Here is an 18,515-nt window from a genome sequence, read left to right as displayed (position 1 = left end):
GAGCTCAAGCGATGGCAAGAAGGCAAAATTTGGGTTTCTGATTGAATGGGGGCAGATGTCCTAGCGATGGCTGGAAGCCAGGATTCTAACCCCTTCCATCAGGGGACAGAAAGGGACAAGGATGAAGGAGGGGACGCTGTCTATAAGAGATGAACTGCGTAGGACTCACCAGTTCTGGGCTTGGCTTTCCCCTGTTGAACTGCCCGCCTGTCCTCACACCAGCTTAAGAATAAAGAATCAGAAGTTGTCAGGACAGCACTTTTAACTTGAGGAACTAAGCAGGGTGGCTGGGGGAGGAGTAAGGGAGGGGGGGGTGAGCCATCGAGTCCAAGGTCCGTCTAGTGCCAGGTGGGGGCAGGGGGGAGCCTATCTCATCCTTCGGGTGATAAAGGGCTGCCAGCTCCTGCACATTTTCTCTCGCAGCCACTGTGCCCAAGGAGAGTAACCGAGGTTTCCTGAAGGACAGCGTCGTGCATTTCCACCCTCCCAATTCTTATTTCCTGCATCTGCTTTCTGCATCCACGCTTGTATATACGAGGTCTCCGGGTTGCACCCAGGTTGACATGAAAGGGGGGCTTTTCTGAAAATCCTAAGAATTGGGCTCCCCATTGGCTTAATCTTCATAGGGACCACCTAAGAGCAGCTAAGGTGATCAAAGGCCTGGAGGCTAAACCGTACGAAGCAGGGCTGCAGGTTTTGGGTCTCTGGCTAGTCTAAAGAAAAGAAGAATTAGGGGAGACGTGATAGTAGTGTTCCAGTATTTGAGAGGATGCCTCAAAGAAGACGGGGGGGTCAAATTATTCTCCAGAGGGCATCTGAAGGCAGGACAAGAAACAATGGGTGGAAACTAATCCAGGAGAGAAGCAACCTGGAAAGAAGGAGAAACTTTTTAACAGTGAGGACAATTCACCAGTGGAACAGTTTGCCTCCAGAAATTGTGGGCGTTCCATCACTGGAGGTTTTTAAGAAGACCCTTGTCTGAATTACTTGTCTGAGATGGTATAGGTTCTCCTGCTTGGATTAGAAGACACCCCACCCCACCCCAAGGTCCCTTCCAGTTCTACTCAATATCCCATTCTCCAAAGCTCCTGAATGCAGGGCGAGAAGCAACAGATGGGAATGAACCAAGGAGAAAAGCAAACTGGGATTTCTTGACGGTGGGAACAACTCCCCAGTGGAAGCTGTGGGTGTTCCAACACCGCAAGGTTTTTTAAAGAAGAGATTGGGCAACTATTGGTCTGAAAGGGCATAGGATTTTGGGGGTTGGACTAGAAGACCTCCAAGGTCCCTTCCAACTCTGTTATTCATAACTTCCAAGTTTTAAGCTCAGTCCCAGAGATAACCTAGACTGTGAAATGTATGTTTTGATACCGAAAGAAGAGAATCTCCGTAGGTCAGGGTTGAACCGTGGAGTCCTTGATGCTCGTTGAGCTCGGCGGTTTGCTTGCAGGCGTTTCATGATCCTACTAGGTGACCAGTTTATCCACTGGGTTAGCACTAGCGTGCGCTGCGATTAAGTAAACATGTTTTGAGCAGAAAATCCTTCTCATTTCCTCTTTGTGGCAGTGAGGGTTCTCAGTTCGAGTCAACCTTAAAAGAAGAAGAGTGGGTGGGAGGGAGATAAATGTAAGACAAGGAGGAATGGAAAGTGGTTCCAAAACTTTTATTTTCACTAGCTAAACACAAATTAATGTGTCATGTTGGCCAGCTGCTCCATCATAACAAACCCTTTGTTTTTATTATTTCATTTCCATTTTTGAATTTGGGAATATCTTTGTGCAATAAAGAATTCTGGAAAATTCCCCTTTTGGATATACTTTTTTTTAGTTGATTATTTATTAATCAAATTTACACACCACCCATCTCATTGCTTAAGTGACTCTGGATGGTTTACAAGTAAAAAAATAAATAAAATCCTCATAAAAACCTGTACAAAAATAAACAAACTTAAAAAGACAGTGAAAGCACTCTCAAGCTATCCCCATGTGTCAATCTCACATGCTAGTGGACAGAGCCAGATTTTAATGCTCTTCCAGAAACTGGGAGCCAACTTTACCCCAGAAGGAAAGATATGCCATAGAGAGAAAGAGACAAAGTTGAAAGTGACTAACTGAAAGTGACATGTAGTCAGTCATTTTCTCTCAGCTCTAGGAAGGTTTTACTTCGGAAAAACCTTTGCTAATAAAATTATAGGGACTTCTCCAGGCAGTTTCTGACCATTGGACACAACTGAATGAGAAAAATATGTCCTATATATTTATATATACATGCCACCTATATCATCTCTCTGTCTATCTGTACATATGCCACATACAGTTGTACAATATATATGCCATAAAGTTCTCTCTCTCTCTCTCTCTCTCTCTCTCTCTCTCTCTCTCACACACACACACACACACACACACACACACACACACACACGGTATTCAGCTTTGTTTGGGTATTTTCCCACATCATTATAGCTGTGCTTTTAAAGTTGTAGCAACATTTCAGTAGAATCTCATCTGCCATCATCAGGCTTCTGTATTGTGTTCGTCTGTGAGTCAGACTTTTACAGTTGTTTCAGTTTTAAATTTGGGGCTAGCCTACTGCTGTGCCAGAATGGTTTTTTCTTCATCCCCTAGCAATAGGCTAGCTCAAAATTTAAAACTGAAACAACTGTAAAAGTCTGACTCACAGATGAACACAATACAGAAGCCTGATGATGGCAGATGAGATTCTGCGGGAAACGTTGCTACAACTTTAAAAGTACAACTACAATGACATGGGAAAATACCCAAACAAAGCTGGATGCCATACATATATATATATATATATATATCTGTATATATAACAAATAAATACACACACACATACATTTTATATATATTAAGGTGACCAACTTTTTTACAATGAAAAGGAGGACACAAATAAATTGAAGAAAAAAAACAAAGCCTCTTGCGTGTGGTGCACTCTTGTGTGCGGCACACTCTCTCAAAACAATTCTCCTGTGTGGAGCACATGCATCTCATGATCATGTCTCGCCGCACTGTACCGAGCCTTGACTAACCATCATGTCAAATACAAATACATCACATCACACACAAAGAATCGGATCGGCATCAATCAAATATGGAGATTTACAGATTAGTCTTCAAATATCAAAAAGGAGGACATGTAGGAGCACACTTTTCGAGGGAGGACAGAACTTACAAAAGGAGGACCAGTTGGTCACCTTATATATATATATATACAAAGGTTATGTCTGTATATGATGGTGTATAACATGTATATACTACACGTTATATATATGGCACATAAATGTTATATATGTGCCATGCATGTTATTTGCATGCCACATGTGGTTATATATATGCCACAAAGTTGTATACATATGTATACTAGATATAGATAGACACAGATGTGTGTGTGCATATACCTACTATATATATATATATATATATATATATATATACATACATACACACACACAAATATACATACTACACACACACACACACACACATATGGGGAATATATACACACACACATATATACACTTACACTATATATACATACATACACTATGTATACTATATATACTATTTCATATTATTATAAACCTGTCTCTTGACAATGAGATGGGCACTATATTAATTTAACAAATAGAATATAGTATGCACACACACACACACACGCACAGAGAGAGAGAGAGAGAGAGAAAAGACCCTTTTTCTATTCTTTTTGAAGTAAGAAAAGTGAAGCAAGTGAGGCTTTCCCCATCTGATGCTGTGGGCAAAAAGTCCACCTGGCATCCCATCATTCCCAGATGGAGCTGCCTAGACCCATTGGGGCGGGGGGCAGGGGGAATGGAGGGCGCCAGGATGGGGAAGGCGGATGAAGAGAAGGGCGGCAATTTATTCCTCGATCACTTGCATCAATCTAGGCTTCCTTCCGCCATCCGAAGAGGCGGAATCCCAGATAACTGTTTTCATCGTCGCCAAGAGCAACGGCTTCCTTAGCAACCAGCATCCAAGATGGCGCCGGGGACCTAGCGACCGTTTGGAAAATGGCCGTGACGCCCTTTCCGCCCCTAGTAAAAATGGCCGCCAAGGGAGCCCTGGAAACGTCAGGAATACTGCATTTGAGCCTAGGCGAGGCCTTTCTAAGAAGTGCGATATTACCCTTAAAGAAACAAGATGGAGAATTTAATAATTATTGTTTAGAGATATGAATGTATCTTTTCTTTTTTTCTTTCTTTTCTCTCTATACTGAGAATATATGCACCAAGACAAACTCCCTGTGTGTCCAACCTCTTTTGGCCGATAAAGAATTCTATTCTATTCTATTCTACTGTTTAAGCGAGCTGGGTAGGGGCAAAGAAATTTGCCTCATTCAAAATGGAAGCGGATCTCAGTTTCCGTTTATAAAATGGAGTCCGATTTAGCTTCCGGGTCACGCCCATCTAAGGTCTAGGATGAACCTAGGATGAAAATGGTGGCTCTCACAGACAAATAGATCCTTTCAATAGCCGGACAATAGAACCCACGTTGTTTTTAGAAAATGCCGCCCAGCGGTGATCCCCGGAGAATAGCTCCCGATGACGCCGCGACGCTCCACTCGCGTCCCCTGCTTTATCCATTCCAGCCAAAAATTTCCTACAACTTTGCAACGATCCGTACAAAATGGCGCCGCCCAGTCTACCGGAGACCGGATGAGGCGGTACTTCCGTTTGGACGGTCCAAAATGGCGCTCTGGGGGCTTTTTTGAAACCGTGCGTCGTCGGTGAGCCCGCGCCGCTCGGTTCTTCTGAATGGCGCTTCACGGGACTCCAAGGCTGGGTACGGACCGCTTGGACGCGGGAACGAGCGTCACAGGAGCCGGGGAGAATGAATGGCAGAATTAATCTGCTTTTCTTGTGGGTCGGTTTCGTTCTTTCAATGGGGCTGCCTTGGGAGTGGGTGTGCGGAGACCCGCGTTACAAGGGGGGACCCTCCCCAATTAATTATCCAACCTCCCCTCCGCTTCAAAATTCCGGCACATTTGAAGGACACCCTTTAGGAAAGGCTGAGCTCAAATTCCTAATTCAAGAAAGGTCCAAACTGCTCTATAATCTCCATGATGGCCACATTGAGAAGCACAGTGGGGTGGGATGGGATGAGTTTTTTGGAGGGGAGGGGAGTTGGCTGATGATGGCATTGATATCCAACCCCTTTTGTGAAGGTGTATTTCTTAACATTTAAAATGGGGGGGGGGGCTTCAACTCCCAGAATCCCCCTTAATCCCAGGAGAACAATTCCCCAGCCAACAAATTACCAGCTTTAAGATGGGGGGACTTCAATTCCCATACGGTATTTAATTATTCATGTATTAACTGCAGCTGGAATTGTATTTGCGCAAAACTAGAAAAGTGAAGAGATTCCTATTGATGAGAGTGTGATCAGAAAAATATTAGAGTGTGCGGAAATGAATAGGTTAACACTTGCAATTAAAGAGAAGGAACAAACTGAATATTATATGGGAACTATTTTATCGATGGCTAGAGAATAAATATGAAAGTTAGAAATAAAGATTAGTGAAATATAGAAAATATGTTAATAGAATTAAATATGTTAAGATGAGAATTACATAGAATTAGATGTAGTGTGCATATTGGTATAAAGTTAAGAACAGAGAATTAACACTAATGTAATAAATAAGGCTGTAAACTTTAATTGCTATTGCACAAGATATTTGTACCCAGATGACACACGTGTACCCAGATGAATTGTTTAAAAATAAAATGGATTGTTTAAAAATAAAATAAAAATTTATACAAAAATAAAATTGGGTGGACTTCCCACTCTCAGAATTCCCCAGCCAGCAAATTGCCTTCCTTGCTGGGGAATTCTGGGAGTTGAAGTCCATCCATCTTAAAGTTGCCAAAGTTGAGAAACACTGGAGTGCAGGGGCAAAATATTCCCCCCCAACACTGACAAATCTATTGCAACGATATAGGTAGTCCTTGACTTACAACAGTTCTCTTAGTGACTGCTCCAATTTACAGCAGCACTGAAAAAAGTGAGTTATGTCCATATGAGGCTTCCTTATATGGGAGGGCATTTCATCTACTCATCTGTTCTCCACTCAAGAATGCCATAAATCACTTTGATTTATTTTGGACATATATGAATCTTTTAATAGAAATTATGGATCTGAGGCGGAAAATGATAGCGTTATGTGTTTGTTTTTTCATAGTTCACTCTGAGTTACTGCACTGACTGACTGTATTTCTTTTCTCTCAGAATTGACAGTTGTGGATGTAAGAATAACTTTTTTTTCCTAGTAGGATTTTATATACAGCTGGTCCTCAACTTAACCATTCCTTTAGTGATCATTCAAAGTTACAACGGCTCTGAAAACTTAGGACCGTTTTTCACACTTGCGATCGTTGCAGCCACGTGATCAAAATTTGGAGGCTTGGAAACTGCCTCATATTTATGACTGTTACAGTGTTTTATGACCTTCTAGCCAGCAAAGTAAACGGGGAAACCAGAATCACTTAACAACCGAGTTGCTAACTTAACAGCTGCAGCAATTCACTTAATCACCATGGGCAAAAAAAGGTAATAAAATGGAGCAAAGCTCACTGAACAAGTGTCTCAGTTAGTAACATAAATTTGGGGCTCGATTGTGGTCGTAAGTCGAGGACTACCTGTAATAACCTCCCCATCTTGCAAAGCAGCTCCAAAGTTTATTGTATTTCTATTCCCAACCCAACTGAGCTCCCAGGGATAATATGTATTTTTGTTCTTCTTTTTTTTTTTTGATTCACACTTTTTTCAATGTTTTTTTGTTTAGTTTTTTTTTGTCTCTGCTTCATTTTTTGCATTTTGCATTTAATTTTTTGGAGTACAAAAAATTTCAGGATCCAATCTCGGTCGTATATATGGGCCAGTTGCTAGGCATCTGGAATTCAACCACGAAGATCCTGCAACAGTCTTAAGTCATTTATTTCCAGTGCTGTTGTAACTTCGAACGGTCGCTAATTAAGTCTGGGGCTATCCATGTTATATGGATTACAATACGAGCCATAAAATTCTAACCGTTGCAGAAATTGAACAATAAAAAATATATGAAACGGAAGGCTTCTGGTAAGCAAACCCCACACTAATTTTAGTAACCAACTTTTTGATATTGGCATAAATTCCAGCCCATGTTTTGACTCTGATTGTTTCTCTACTCTACCTGGAGATCATCTCAGCTAATACTTTTATTCACCACCAGGAGGTAGTGCAGGACTGGTTTCCTTCTGCTTGAAACTTGTCAAATATATGTAGCCACAATACTGAAGCTGATGAGGTCAGTTCTAATACTGACACCTGATGAGGTCCAAACTAAATAAAAATAGTTGCGTATTGCCTCCTTAAAGTCAATATAGTGGGGTTTTTTTAAACCCACCCAGGGTGTACACTATCTTAAAAAAAAAAACACCAAAAATCGCCCGTTCCCAAAAAGGGGTGGAAGATAACTATAACCTCGTTAAATGAAATTTAATGTATAACATCTCTTTCCCTCCCTCCCTGTCAATCTTTCTATCTCTATCTATTTATATATATCTTATCATTTATCTAACTATACCTATTTTTTATCCATCTTCATCTATCTTCATTATCTCTATCTCTATATACACACACACACACACACACACACACACACACACACACATACAAATGTATATCGGTCTGTGTCTATATCAATCTATATGTGTAGAATTGTTATCTATCCATCAATCATTTATCTAACTATATTCCTTATCCATCATAATCTCTCTTCATTATATCTACATCTCTCTCTATATATCAATTATCTATTAACTACTATTTATATCAATCTCTGTTATTGTATCTATCTACTGTATCATTAGATACTGTTAGATGTCTGTCTATCATATCTATCAGCTACCTATCTATCTATCTATCCCAAAGGTTCTTTTTCAAGAGACAACTGGATTTTCTGGAAAGTCTAGTTGCCTCTTGAAAAAGCACCTTTTGGACAACAATGACTACGGTCACTTGAGAATCTCTATAGACACACCTCTCCCTCTCTCTCTCTCTCTCTCTCTCTCCCTCCCTCCCTTCCCCTCCCTCTACCTATCTATCATATTTCTTAACGGTCCATCCCCCTCAGAGATAGGATCTGGGTGGGGTGCAATATAATCAATAAAATTAACATTAGAATCAGAATAATTAGTTACACTTTAATCATTTAGTCTATGCCACTCAGAAAGCATCTGAAAAGGAAGGAAGCCTTTCTGTATCATTTTTAACGTTCGCCTCAGCTAGTCGGAGTTTCTGAAGTCTGACCGTGACAACACATGTAAAGCTTTGGCTGCTCAGTAGAACATGGGTCAAATAGACAATACATAATAATGGTGAAATGGTTTGATGAGGTTTCTAGGCCAACCATACGACTCTTATGATTCAGCCATGCCTTTTCTGTCTGGTTTCCTATCCTATAGGACCCCAGCTTGCAAAGTTGGCTCGGAGTTTCCACTGCAGTACCATGAAGTATGCCGGAAGTGAATGGAGAATAAAGTGAGTGCCTGCTCCGTCTGTCTGTCTGTCTGTCTGTCTTATCGATGATCTATCATTATCTATTTACCTGTCATTATCTACCTATCTGTCGTATCTACCTATTTATCTATCTATCCATTCACCTACCTACATATATACATCACTGTCTATATCGCCTACTGTCTATCTGTTATCTATCATCTTATTTATCTATTGTTTGTATCTATCATTCTATTATCTATATCATCTATATTATCTATATTGATCATCTATATCCACCTATTTATCACTTTCTATATCTATTTATCTTCTATCATCTACTGTACATTTATCTATTATCTATATCTTTCTATTTATATCTACCTGTATCATCTATCACCTATCTATTTTATTTATATTGATCATCTAAATCAATCTAATTATCAATCATTGTCTATATCATCTACTATATATTATCTATATTAACTATTATTTATATCATTCTATTTATTTCTATCATCTACTTATATCTATCTATCTATCTTTCTATCTATATCATCTGATAGAATATCTATCTATGTTTCTTGTATGCAAACCATACAACCTTAAAACATTGAGATGGTAAATAGTCGCACTAAAATTAATTTAGGAATGAATAAAAATGGGAAGGAAGGGACCAGGATGCCCACAAGGAGGAGCTAGGGGTTTTATTTTAGTCTGGGGGTGGGGGGGTGCTCTCTGAGCTTGGTTGTTTTTTTCTTTTTACCAAACTAGGTTACTTCATCAGGGCTAGCACAAGAAAAAAGGAGGAAACAACCAAGCTCAGATAGCACCAAAGACCACAGTTTAACCCTGAGCTAGAAATAAGTCTTTTTTATTGTTGTCTTAATCCAGTAACTCCCCCCAGAATAACACATCTTATTGGGGCCTAGGATAGTTGGCAGAACCAGGTCTTTAGGCCCTCTCAGAAGGCCAAAAGGGTGGGTTGGGTCTCACCTCAGCATGCTCACCTCCAGAAGGTAGGTGTTATGGCCCTCCAGCAGCCAGCAGAACTGGCGGCTGACTCAGACAGTGAGGAGGTTGGGGAGGAACATGGGCCAGTCCTGGAGTCTGGGGAAGGCTCTGACAAGGGCTCTGCATTGGAAGCAGAAATGGGGCCAGGGCTTTCTGACAGTTATCAGCTGCCTTCAAAGTCAGAAATCAGTGGGGAAGAAGAACAGCTGGAGCCTGTTCCCAGTGTGCGCATGCTCAGAGCTGCCAGGAGAAGGGAACAGCTAAGGAACAAGGGAGTAAAGGCACAGGTGGACAGTGAATGGCCCCTCCCAGAGGGAATAACGAGAAGCAAAGGGGGTGGGTGAGTTGCAGGAGACAATTAGTTCAATTCATTAGGGTGAAGATCTGCTCCTGACTCCTTGCCAAGTATTGTCCGCTATAGTGTGGCGCTTGGAAGATATCGGCCTGGAAGCTCTCCAAGACTGATAAAAGGCTGTGGTTGTGCAATCTCTTGAAATACTGTTGGCGGGACTTTGCTAGAGAGGAATTCACTTCAACCTAAATAAAGGGGGTTTTATTGGAGCAAGGAGTCGGCTTCGTGCTTTTAGGAAGCCTAGGACAGAATAGTCGGAGCCACTGCAAAAAAGGCTCTTTTCCTTGACCCTGCCTGCTGGAATTCTTTGACCGAAGGGGTCTGTAACATGCCCCATCTGCCGCCATGAATAGGGTAGGCCAACCCCATTGGAGTGAGATGATTCTCACGGGGAGGGAATGGATCGAAACTAATCAAGGAGAGAACCGACCTAGAACTAAGAAGCTTCCTAACAGGGAGGACTACGAACCAATGGAACCACTTGCCACCAGAAGTGGCAAGTAACACTAGTCTGAAATGGTATAGGGTTTCCTGCTTGAGGAAAGGGTTGAACTAGAAGACCTCCAAGGTCCCTTCCAACTCTGTTTTCCCGACTGTAACTCTCCAGTATCAGAGACAGGAATATTTTGCAATTTACTGTTTAGGAAATTGGAGGCTGGGAGCTGTTGAAGGGGTCAGAACTGAGCTGAGATGCCCCCCAAAATATCACTTACACTATCAGTAGAGGCGGACTCAGATCCCTTTTTGATTTGCTGGCGATCTGTTTAATTTCTGAGAGAGCTGCACAAGCTATTTTGTCTTCTTTTTACAGGCACGGACTCCCTGAAAACCCATCTGATCAGGGGCTGACTACCGATTTACCGGATTGGTCTTTTGCTGGTAAACAAGAGCGGGCAGGGAGCAGATTATCTGTTGAGATTGACAGGTTGCTTTTATGCCAAGAGTCCCTCAAACCAATTTGAGGAAGACCAAAGCAGAATCAAACCAAACCCCCGCTTTTTAAAAACATTGTTTTAGGGAACACAATCTCAAAGGAGAACCGGGTAGAATACAAGATGATTGACAAGGGGCTTCTGCTCAGTGGAGAATTCCAGCTGTATTTATATGGTTGCCTAGCTCAATTTGAACCTGTCACTTCGAAAGATCTTCTAAATGGCTTGGCACCAGGGTACATCAGAACAGGGGTCCGTAACCTGTGGGACGTGGCCCCCTTTCGGGCCACGGTCTATTCGCAACCGGGCTGCATGAATAGCCGGCTAGTGCGTGCACATGCACGCGCTGACCCACTCGTGCGAACAATAAGTGTTCGTGCACACATCTTCCCCTCCCGCAAAACTATCCCCTTTCCCCACCCCGAGAATGCCAACCGGTGTCTTCAATAACCTGTTGTAGCCTATCGGCCACTGGCCCCTCCAGCAATCAAATCAGAGGAAGAAGAGGTGTGTGAGTCGGGGTCAGCATCAGGGCAGCCTGGGAGCTCCGAGGGGGAAGAGGGAATGGAGCTGGCAGAGCGCGGGGAGCCTGGGCTGTCTGTCAGCCCTCAGATGGAGAGTCAACAGCCCCCAGGTCTACAGGTGGCTGATGAGGAAGAGGAGGAACAGCTGGGCCCAGTGCCTGATGCATGGATGCAGAGAAGGCAGAGGAGAGGAGAGCAGTGGAAATCAGTGGGCCGGTCCTCAGGACGGAAGAGCCACCACTGCTAGCGAAGCCCCAGCCTAGCTCTGGGGGTAAAAGGCAGGGGGCGGAGATGCATAGATGTGGCAGACAACTATTCATCTTCTGGACGGACGGACGGACTTGTCAGCCTACAACAGAAACTTTTTGCCGGGGCTGCCAGCATTCGTAATAAAGGAATCTTTTGAGTTCACGTTAGAGGTTCTGTTGTGTTTGGGGAGCTGGGTCAGAACATAACCATTGTGCTTTTCTTCCACTAACCCCTCCCCGACTCCCACCCCATGGCAGATGGCAGGCCCGCCCCTCCCATGGCAGGCCATCTCCGACGACAGGAAAAAAAACGGGAATTAGTGGTAAGTAGCCTTTCTAGCTGCCTGGCCAAAAATGTGATGCAACTTACTTAACAGTCACGATTTGGGGGCACGGGGGTTCCGCTACAGTCACGTCAGGGACCACCTGTCCTTCAGAAATGAAGGCTCGGGTTGCATGTTTGCAGTTCCCTGCGGGAAGTCCCAAAGGTGCTTTTTTTTTTTCCAAGAGGCAACTGGACTTTCTGGGTTTTTTTAAGACGTTTCACTTCTCATCCGAGAAGCTTCTTCGGCTCTGACTGGGTGGTGGGAAACAGAAGGATTTATCCTCCTAGCAGACAGCTGGTCACTCGCATCCTTTTTAGAGGGTCGTTAAGGCCACCTGGAGGCTTACCTGTGTCCTCAGGATCACCTGAGTGGTGCAACTGGTTCCTGGAAGTTTCTTGGATGAGAAGCGAAACCTCTTCAAAAGAAAAAAAAAGCCAAGGAAGTCCATTTGCCTCCTGGAAAAAGCACCTTTGGGCCAACCATGACCTGGATGACTGAGAATCTCTACAGACTTTTAGATATGAAGTTTGGGGTGAACACCCTTTGGATGGGGTGGGAGTAAGAATGGATTTCCAGAGGGGAAAAATATTGCAGAGAACCGGAACCAGGAACACCACTCGGGTGACCCCGAGGGCACAGATAAACCTGCAAGTGGCCTCAGTGGCTCTCTAAAAAGGATGCAAATGACCAGCTGTCTGCAAGAAATAGCAATCCTTCCATTCCCCATCATCCTATCAGAGTCGAAGAAGCTGCTTGGATGAGAAGCGGAATATATTCAAAAGAAAAACCATAAAGTCCAGTTGGGACAACCATGACCTGGATCAATTGAGAATCTGCATAAGAGACATCCCTGCAGGAAAGTTAAAAGGGGGCATCTGAAGGACATCTCCCCGGGCCCTTTCTAATGTTCTCTGATTTTTGGTTCTTCAGAGGCGCATAGCCCAGCTCTCTTCTGAACTGGACCACGGGATGAAAAAGTGGGAAGCAAAACAGAAAAAGCAGGAAGAAGACCAAGAAGAGAAGCGGCGCAAGAGACTTCGGCCCAAAGGAGACTCCCTCCAGCAGGTCCAGAAATAATTGTCCTTTCTCCCTCTGCATTCTCGAGCTTCCAAAAAAAAAAGGTTTATAAATCTATAATAAATATATCTATGTATAATAAATATATCTACCCTGTTTCCTTGAAAATACAAGCTACCCTGAAAGTAAATCTTAGCTTGATTTTTACTCGTGCACCCAAATTTTCTGACGGAGCAATCAACCAACGGAAGAGAAGTTGCCTTTGAAAGTTGTGGGAACTTCATCCCTGGAAGCTTTCAAGAAGAGACTGTCAGAAATGGTGTAGGGTCTCCTGCTTTTGGGGGTTGGACTAGATGACCTTAAAGATCCCTCCCAACTCTGTTAATATGTTAATATCTGATGAATATAACTCCTCATCGGCAATAGGAAGGGCATCTGGCCAGTAAATACTCAGTTCAGTTGCACAGAATCCACCCCGCAAGGAATTAAGGAAGTTTCATCCCTGGAGGCTTTCAAGAAGAGACTGGACTGCCATCTGTCAGAAATGGTGTAGGGTCTCCTGCTTGGGTGGGGGGGTTGGACTAGATGACCTACAAGGTCCCTTCCGATTCATTTGTATCAATCAATCAATCACTGATTAACCCATGGAACAGCTTGCCACCAGAAGTTGTAGGTGCTTCATCACCTACATTGTTTTTTAAGAAGACTAGAAGACCTCTAAGGTCCCTTCCAGCTCTATTCTGATTGATTGACTAATGTTTTTTATACTGTTTTCTGCTCATTTTCTCTTTGTTTATAATCCAAGGTTGAAGGTGAGATGGGGAGGAGTGTTACCCTGGCACCGTTATCCACATCTGCCAAGGGCCTTGCATTGACCAAAGGCCTGCATAATTTCAACACACCCTCGCAACTGTCACACACCTTCTAGAGGGCCTTATCTTCCAGAAAGCCTTGGTCTCTTGTTTATATGTTGTTGGGGGAATATTTGCCCCATACATTCCTGAGTCAAGGATTGCGGATGCATTTGGGAGACTCCAATTGCTTGGCTTCCGTTGAGGTAATTCCCCTTTAGGAGAATGAGCGCATACAGGGAGATGTATGGAGAGAAGTGTTGGAATAATACACACACAGTACACAGATACACTGTACAGTAAATGTAGGTTTTTACTTCCAGAAAGATTTAAGCAAAGTCCAAAATAAGCAATCCAAAGTCATTCACAAGTAAATCAGTCAGTTTTCAATCCAGGGATAATCCAAATATCAAATTCCAGTGTCAAAAAACAGTTCAGTATCAGACTTACATTAAATCCAATAATATCAGTCAATTAGAAGAAATGGAGCAACGGCAATACTTTCCAACAGAAGGAAACAGAGATACAGTCAGACTCTCTTCTGAGACTCAGACTAAACAACCCAGGTTTCTGCTCCATCTTATGGCTGTTTGAGAAACCACACCCAATTGCATGTCTTGCATTCCCTTAAAGATATAGTACTAAAATGTTTACTCTGGTTTATATATTTCTAACTCAAATACCTGTTAGGTGACTTATATTCCTAACAGCTTCACTTTATTTTTCTGGGTGGATTTGGGACTACATGTGGTCCTCGACTTACAACAGTTCATTCAGTGACCATTCAGAGGTACAATGGCACTGAAACAAAAGGCCGTTTTTCCACATTTCCAGCCGTGGTCGATATCCCTACGGTTATAGTGATCAAAATTTGGAAGCTTGCCAACTGCCTCATTTACAACAGCGGCAGCATCCTGGGGCCATGTGATCCTTTTTGGACAAGCAACGTCAATGGGGAAGCCAGATTCACTTAACAACTGCAGTGATTCGGTTAACAACTGTGGCAAGAAAGGTCGTAAAACAGTAAAATTCACCTAATGCACCTTTCCCTTAGTCACAGAAACATTGGGCTCAGTCGTGGCCATATGTTGAGGACCACCTGTAGAGTTCCTTTGGACTTTTCTGGGCTGAGAATTCTGGAGCTTGAAGTTGCTAGAACCTGTCAGTCAAAGGCTGAGAAGGACAAAAAGAAGGGTCATTTTAGGCAACTTCTTTGTTTGATCGTGGTTTTTCTCAAAAACCTGACAGCTTTTAAGACGTGGGCTTCAACTCCCAGAATTGGGCCCTATCTAACAATGAGATTCAATGGTGAAAAAAAGTAGGCAAGAAAAATCAAATCCCCAGGTACAATATATATATATCCGTGATGGCGAACCTATGGCACGCATGCCACAAGTGGCATGCAGACCCATTTGTGTGAGCATGCAAGCCCCAGGCAAACTTAGCTCACTGCACATACGCATGTCTCCTGGCTGATTTTCTGCCGTTTGAGGCCTTTTGGGCCTGCCAGAGGCTTGAGGGAAAGAAGCCTTTGCTGGCCAAAAAATAGGCCAGTTTCATCACTTCCTGTATTTCCGGAAATACAGGAAGTGAGGACACGGGCATATTTTTCGACCTGCAGAGGCTTCCCTCAAGCCTCTGGCAGGCCAAAAATGGCCTCAAACGGGCAGAAAATCAGCGGAAAGTTGCAGTGCAAATAAGGGGGCGGGGGTTGCGCGCATGTGCAGGGGGTGGGAGGTGCACGCATTGCCTTCTGGGTGCTGGCAATCTTTGGCACAGGAGTTCAAAAAGATTAGCCACCACCGGTATATGGTACCTCGCTCAATAGTAGTAACTGTGACAGGGATCTCAGAGTCCCAGTGGTCAACCAATAAAATAGGAGCTAGCTGTGTGCAGCAGCTGTCAAAAAGCCAACACAGTTCTAGGCTGCATAAACAGGGATATAATCAAGATCATGTGAAGTGTTTAATACCATTTTACGTATAATGCCTTGGTAAGGCCACACTTGAAATATAGCGTCCAATTTTGATCGCCACAATGTAAAAAAGATGCGGAGACTCTAGAATGCAGAGAAGAGCAACAAAGATTATTAGGGGATTGGAGGCTAAAACATGAAGAATGGTTGCAGGAATTGTGTATGTCTAGTCTAATGAAAAGAAGGACTAGGGGTGACATGAAGCAGTGCCCTAGTATCTCAGGGGCTGCCATAAAGAAGAGGGAGTCAAGCTATTCTCCAAAGCACCTGAAGGAAGGACAAAAAGCAATGAGTGGAAACTAGTCAAGGAGAGAAGCAACTTAGAACCAAAGAGAAATTTCCTGACAGAACAATTAGTCAATGGAACAATTTGCCTCCAGAAGTTGTGAATCCTCCAACATTGGAAGTTTTTAAGAAGAGATTGGAGAGCCATTTTTCTTAAATGATATAGCGTTTCCTGCCTAGGCAGTGGGTTGGACTAGAAGACCTCCAAGGTCCCTTCCAACTCTGTTATTCTATTTTGTTCTAATTCCGCAAGCAGCATGGAATCCAGGGAGTTGAAGTGCACAGGTCTTAAAATTGCCCAGGTCCTGAAAACACAAGGCCCAAATTTAAGCCACAATGCCACAGAGCCCGGCTGAGGTTTGAAGACCCAATTGTGGAACGCCATTTCTGAAGAGGTTTCTCCTTATGTCATCTCAGAAGGTCCAAAAATGAGGCCTCGGTCGCCTCACACAAGTGAACTGATCGTTGACACTAAACAAGGCCTGTGTTGTACTTGCCACCCCCCACCCCCAAAAAAGCTGACGACAACAACACTTCAAAAAGACATGCGCAAATTCACATGATCAGACACTTGGCCACTGACTCAGAGTTATGATGGTTGCTGTTTTCCAGGGTCACATGATCCCCTTTGGCGACTTTCCAACAAGCAAAAGTCGAGGGAGAAGCCTGTTTCACTTAACAACCGGGTAACTAACTTATCAACCTCAACGATTCCCTTAACAACTGAGGCCAGAAAGTCGTAAAACAGGGCAAAATCCACTTAAATGTCTTGCTTCACAATGGAAATTTTGGCTCTATAACAGTCGTGAGTCAAGGACTAGCTGTAATCCATGATTACAGCCTTTTTTAAAAATACCTACGCTCTTTGCTCAATTTATTCGGCAGGAGGAAAAAGAATTGGCCCTTTTGCCATTTATCCAGAGTCATATAGGGTCTCCTGCTTAAGTGGGGGGTTGGACTAGAAGACCTCTATGGTCCCTTCCCACTGTGTCATTCCGTAATTCTGTTTAAAAAAGAAGATTGACAAAATCTTCTCTGGGGAAAAGAGATACGAGGCTGTCTTTGTGGAACGAGTCTTGCTTTCAGACAAACTTTCCAGCACAGGAAAGTGAGAGAATTGGTTATATTATTATTATTATTATTATTATTATTATTATTATTATTATTATTATTATTATTACTATTATTATTAAATTCCTGCCCTGGAATCCAGTCCTCGCCTTCCAACCTAGACCTCAGCTGCAAGATGAATCGTGAGCCAGGATAAAAAAAGAAGTCAGCAAATTGTTTTCCCACCAATTTGCTTCGTGCGGGACGCCCGGAGAACTGAGATTTTCCACATAAGTTTTTAAAAGTTTTCAAACTCCTTGGCTAGGGTGCGGACGAAAACCAGGGGAGAGGCCGAAAAAATGGAGGCCTTGCCAGGAAAGAAAAGTATCCAGTTGGCCAAAGGAGGAGAGATCCCATCCTGGCTGAAAAAATCAAAATTTATTATCAGCCAATTTTGCAGGAATGTTATCTTTTTTTCTGCAAAGGACCCGCCTGAGTTCTCTCTCTTTCTCCATCCATGGGGGTCCCTGTAAGGCCTCACACACACACACACACACACACACACACACACACACACACACACCTCCCGCTCTGAACCTATGGGAACCTCTGCCTGCCCAAACTCAAGTCACTAGATCTTATGAAGGAAAATCGGGAAGATGCACACATTCTTTCCAAATCCTAAAGGATCTCTTTGGTTTCTTTTTCCTCTCCTTCAGTGCAAAAATGACATTTTCCATACAGGCTTCCTTCTCACTGGAAAATTACGCTTTTCATGGGTGGTGGGGGAACATAACTTTCTTTGCTTTCTGCAGAGGTGATGGGGAGGGGGCACTTTCAATTTAAATGAATTAAACCCAAAGTGGGTACAAAAATTTCGTGACAGAACAATCCACCAATGGAACAGAAGTTGACTTCGGAAGTTGTGGGAGCTTCATCCCTGGAAGCTTTCAAGAAGAGTGTCAGCTTTGGAAGCCATATTAGCACCAGAAGCTTCCATTCTTGAGCCTGGGAAAATGGTAGGGGGAATTTCATGGAATGTGGTTAGACATAGTAGCATTCTTTTTTAGAGTCTAGGTCATGTTGTTCCTGCACCTGGCTGAGGAGGAGTAGAGGGAAGTTGGGACGGATGGTGATTGGGGCATGTGATGGAATGATGGGTGCAGGGGATGGATTTGTAATTTTTTACTTATTGGAGGGAAACCCGGAACTTTCAGATTCGGGATTTCCCAGATGTGCCCGTTAACTACTCTAATAAAAGGAGACTTTGAGAGCAATTTGTTGAAGTTGAGGTTTTCTGGAACACTGACAAAGAGACTGGACTGCCAGAAGTGGTGTAGGGTCTCCTGCTCCTTCCAACTCTGTTAATCTAAACCTAAATCAAATGCCCTTTCTGCTCTAAATGTTGGCCTCAAGCCAGGCTGTCCC

At 43.1% G+C, this 18,515-nt stretch overlaps 2 protein-coding genes across 5 annotated transcripts in view; one reads left to right on the top strand and one right to left on the bottom strand.

Annotated features, from left to right (window-relative positions):
- Positions 1–3,910, bottom strand: part of SLC7A7 (solute carrier family 7 member 7) — a 35,734-nt gene extending 31,824 nt beyond the window's left edge. Inside the window, exons 1-2 of one of the 2 annotated variants that reach the window (XM_087915972.1) lie at positions 3,788–3,910; positions 1,372–1,590 (exon numbers count right to left, since the gene is read on the bottom strand). In XM_087915972.1, the coding sequence (XP_087772098.1) occupies positions 1,372–1,459 (88 nt within the window). In that variant the 5' untranslated portion in view covers positions 1,460–1,590; positions 3,788–3,910. Of the gene's footprint in view, positions 1–169; positions 236–1,371; positions 1,591–3,787 lie in introns of those variants that run through there. The other variant, XM_026719498.2, reaches the window with a different exon arrangement.
- A 769-nt stretch (positions 3,911–4,679) lies between these two features.
- Positions 4,680–13,069, top strand: MRPL52 (mitochondrial ribosomal protein L52). 3 transcript variants are annotated; one of them, XM_026719500.2, is made up of 5 exons: positions 4,680–4,820; positions 8,480–8,555; positions 10,691–10,758; positions 11,842–11,906; positions 12,840–13,069. In XM_026719500.2, exons 1-5 carry the CDS (start codon positions 4,793–4,795, stop codon positions 12,984–12,986), a joined length of 384 nt encoding a protein of 127 aa, XP_026575285.1. In that variant the 5' UTR covers positions 4,680–4,792; the 3' UTR covers positions 12,987–13,069. The 3 variants fall into 3 exon arrangements, with proteins under 3 accessions (XP_026575285.1, XP_087774000.1, XP_087773999.1); XM_087917874.1 differs by having other exon boundaries at positions 4,704–4,897; XM_087917873.1 differs by having other exon boundaries at positions 4,704–4,901.
- Positions 13,070–18,515: the final 5,446 nt, after the last annotated feature.

Source organism: Pseudonaja textilis, chromosome Z (genome assembly GCF_049901715.1).
Source record: "Pseudonaja textilis isolate UNSWEBS1 chromosome Z, rPseTex1.2, whole genome shotgun sequence".
Classification (NCBI taxonomy): domain Eukaryota; kingdom Metazoa; phylum Chordata; class Lepidosauria; order Squamata; family Elapidae; genus Pseudonaja; species Pseudonaja textilis.
The sequence above is the reverse complement of the archived record's forward strand: the minus strand, read 5'-3'. Positions and strand labels throughout refer to the sequence as shown.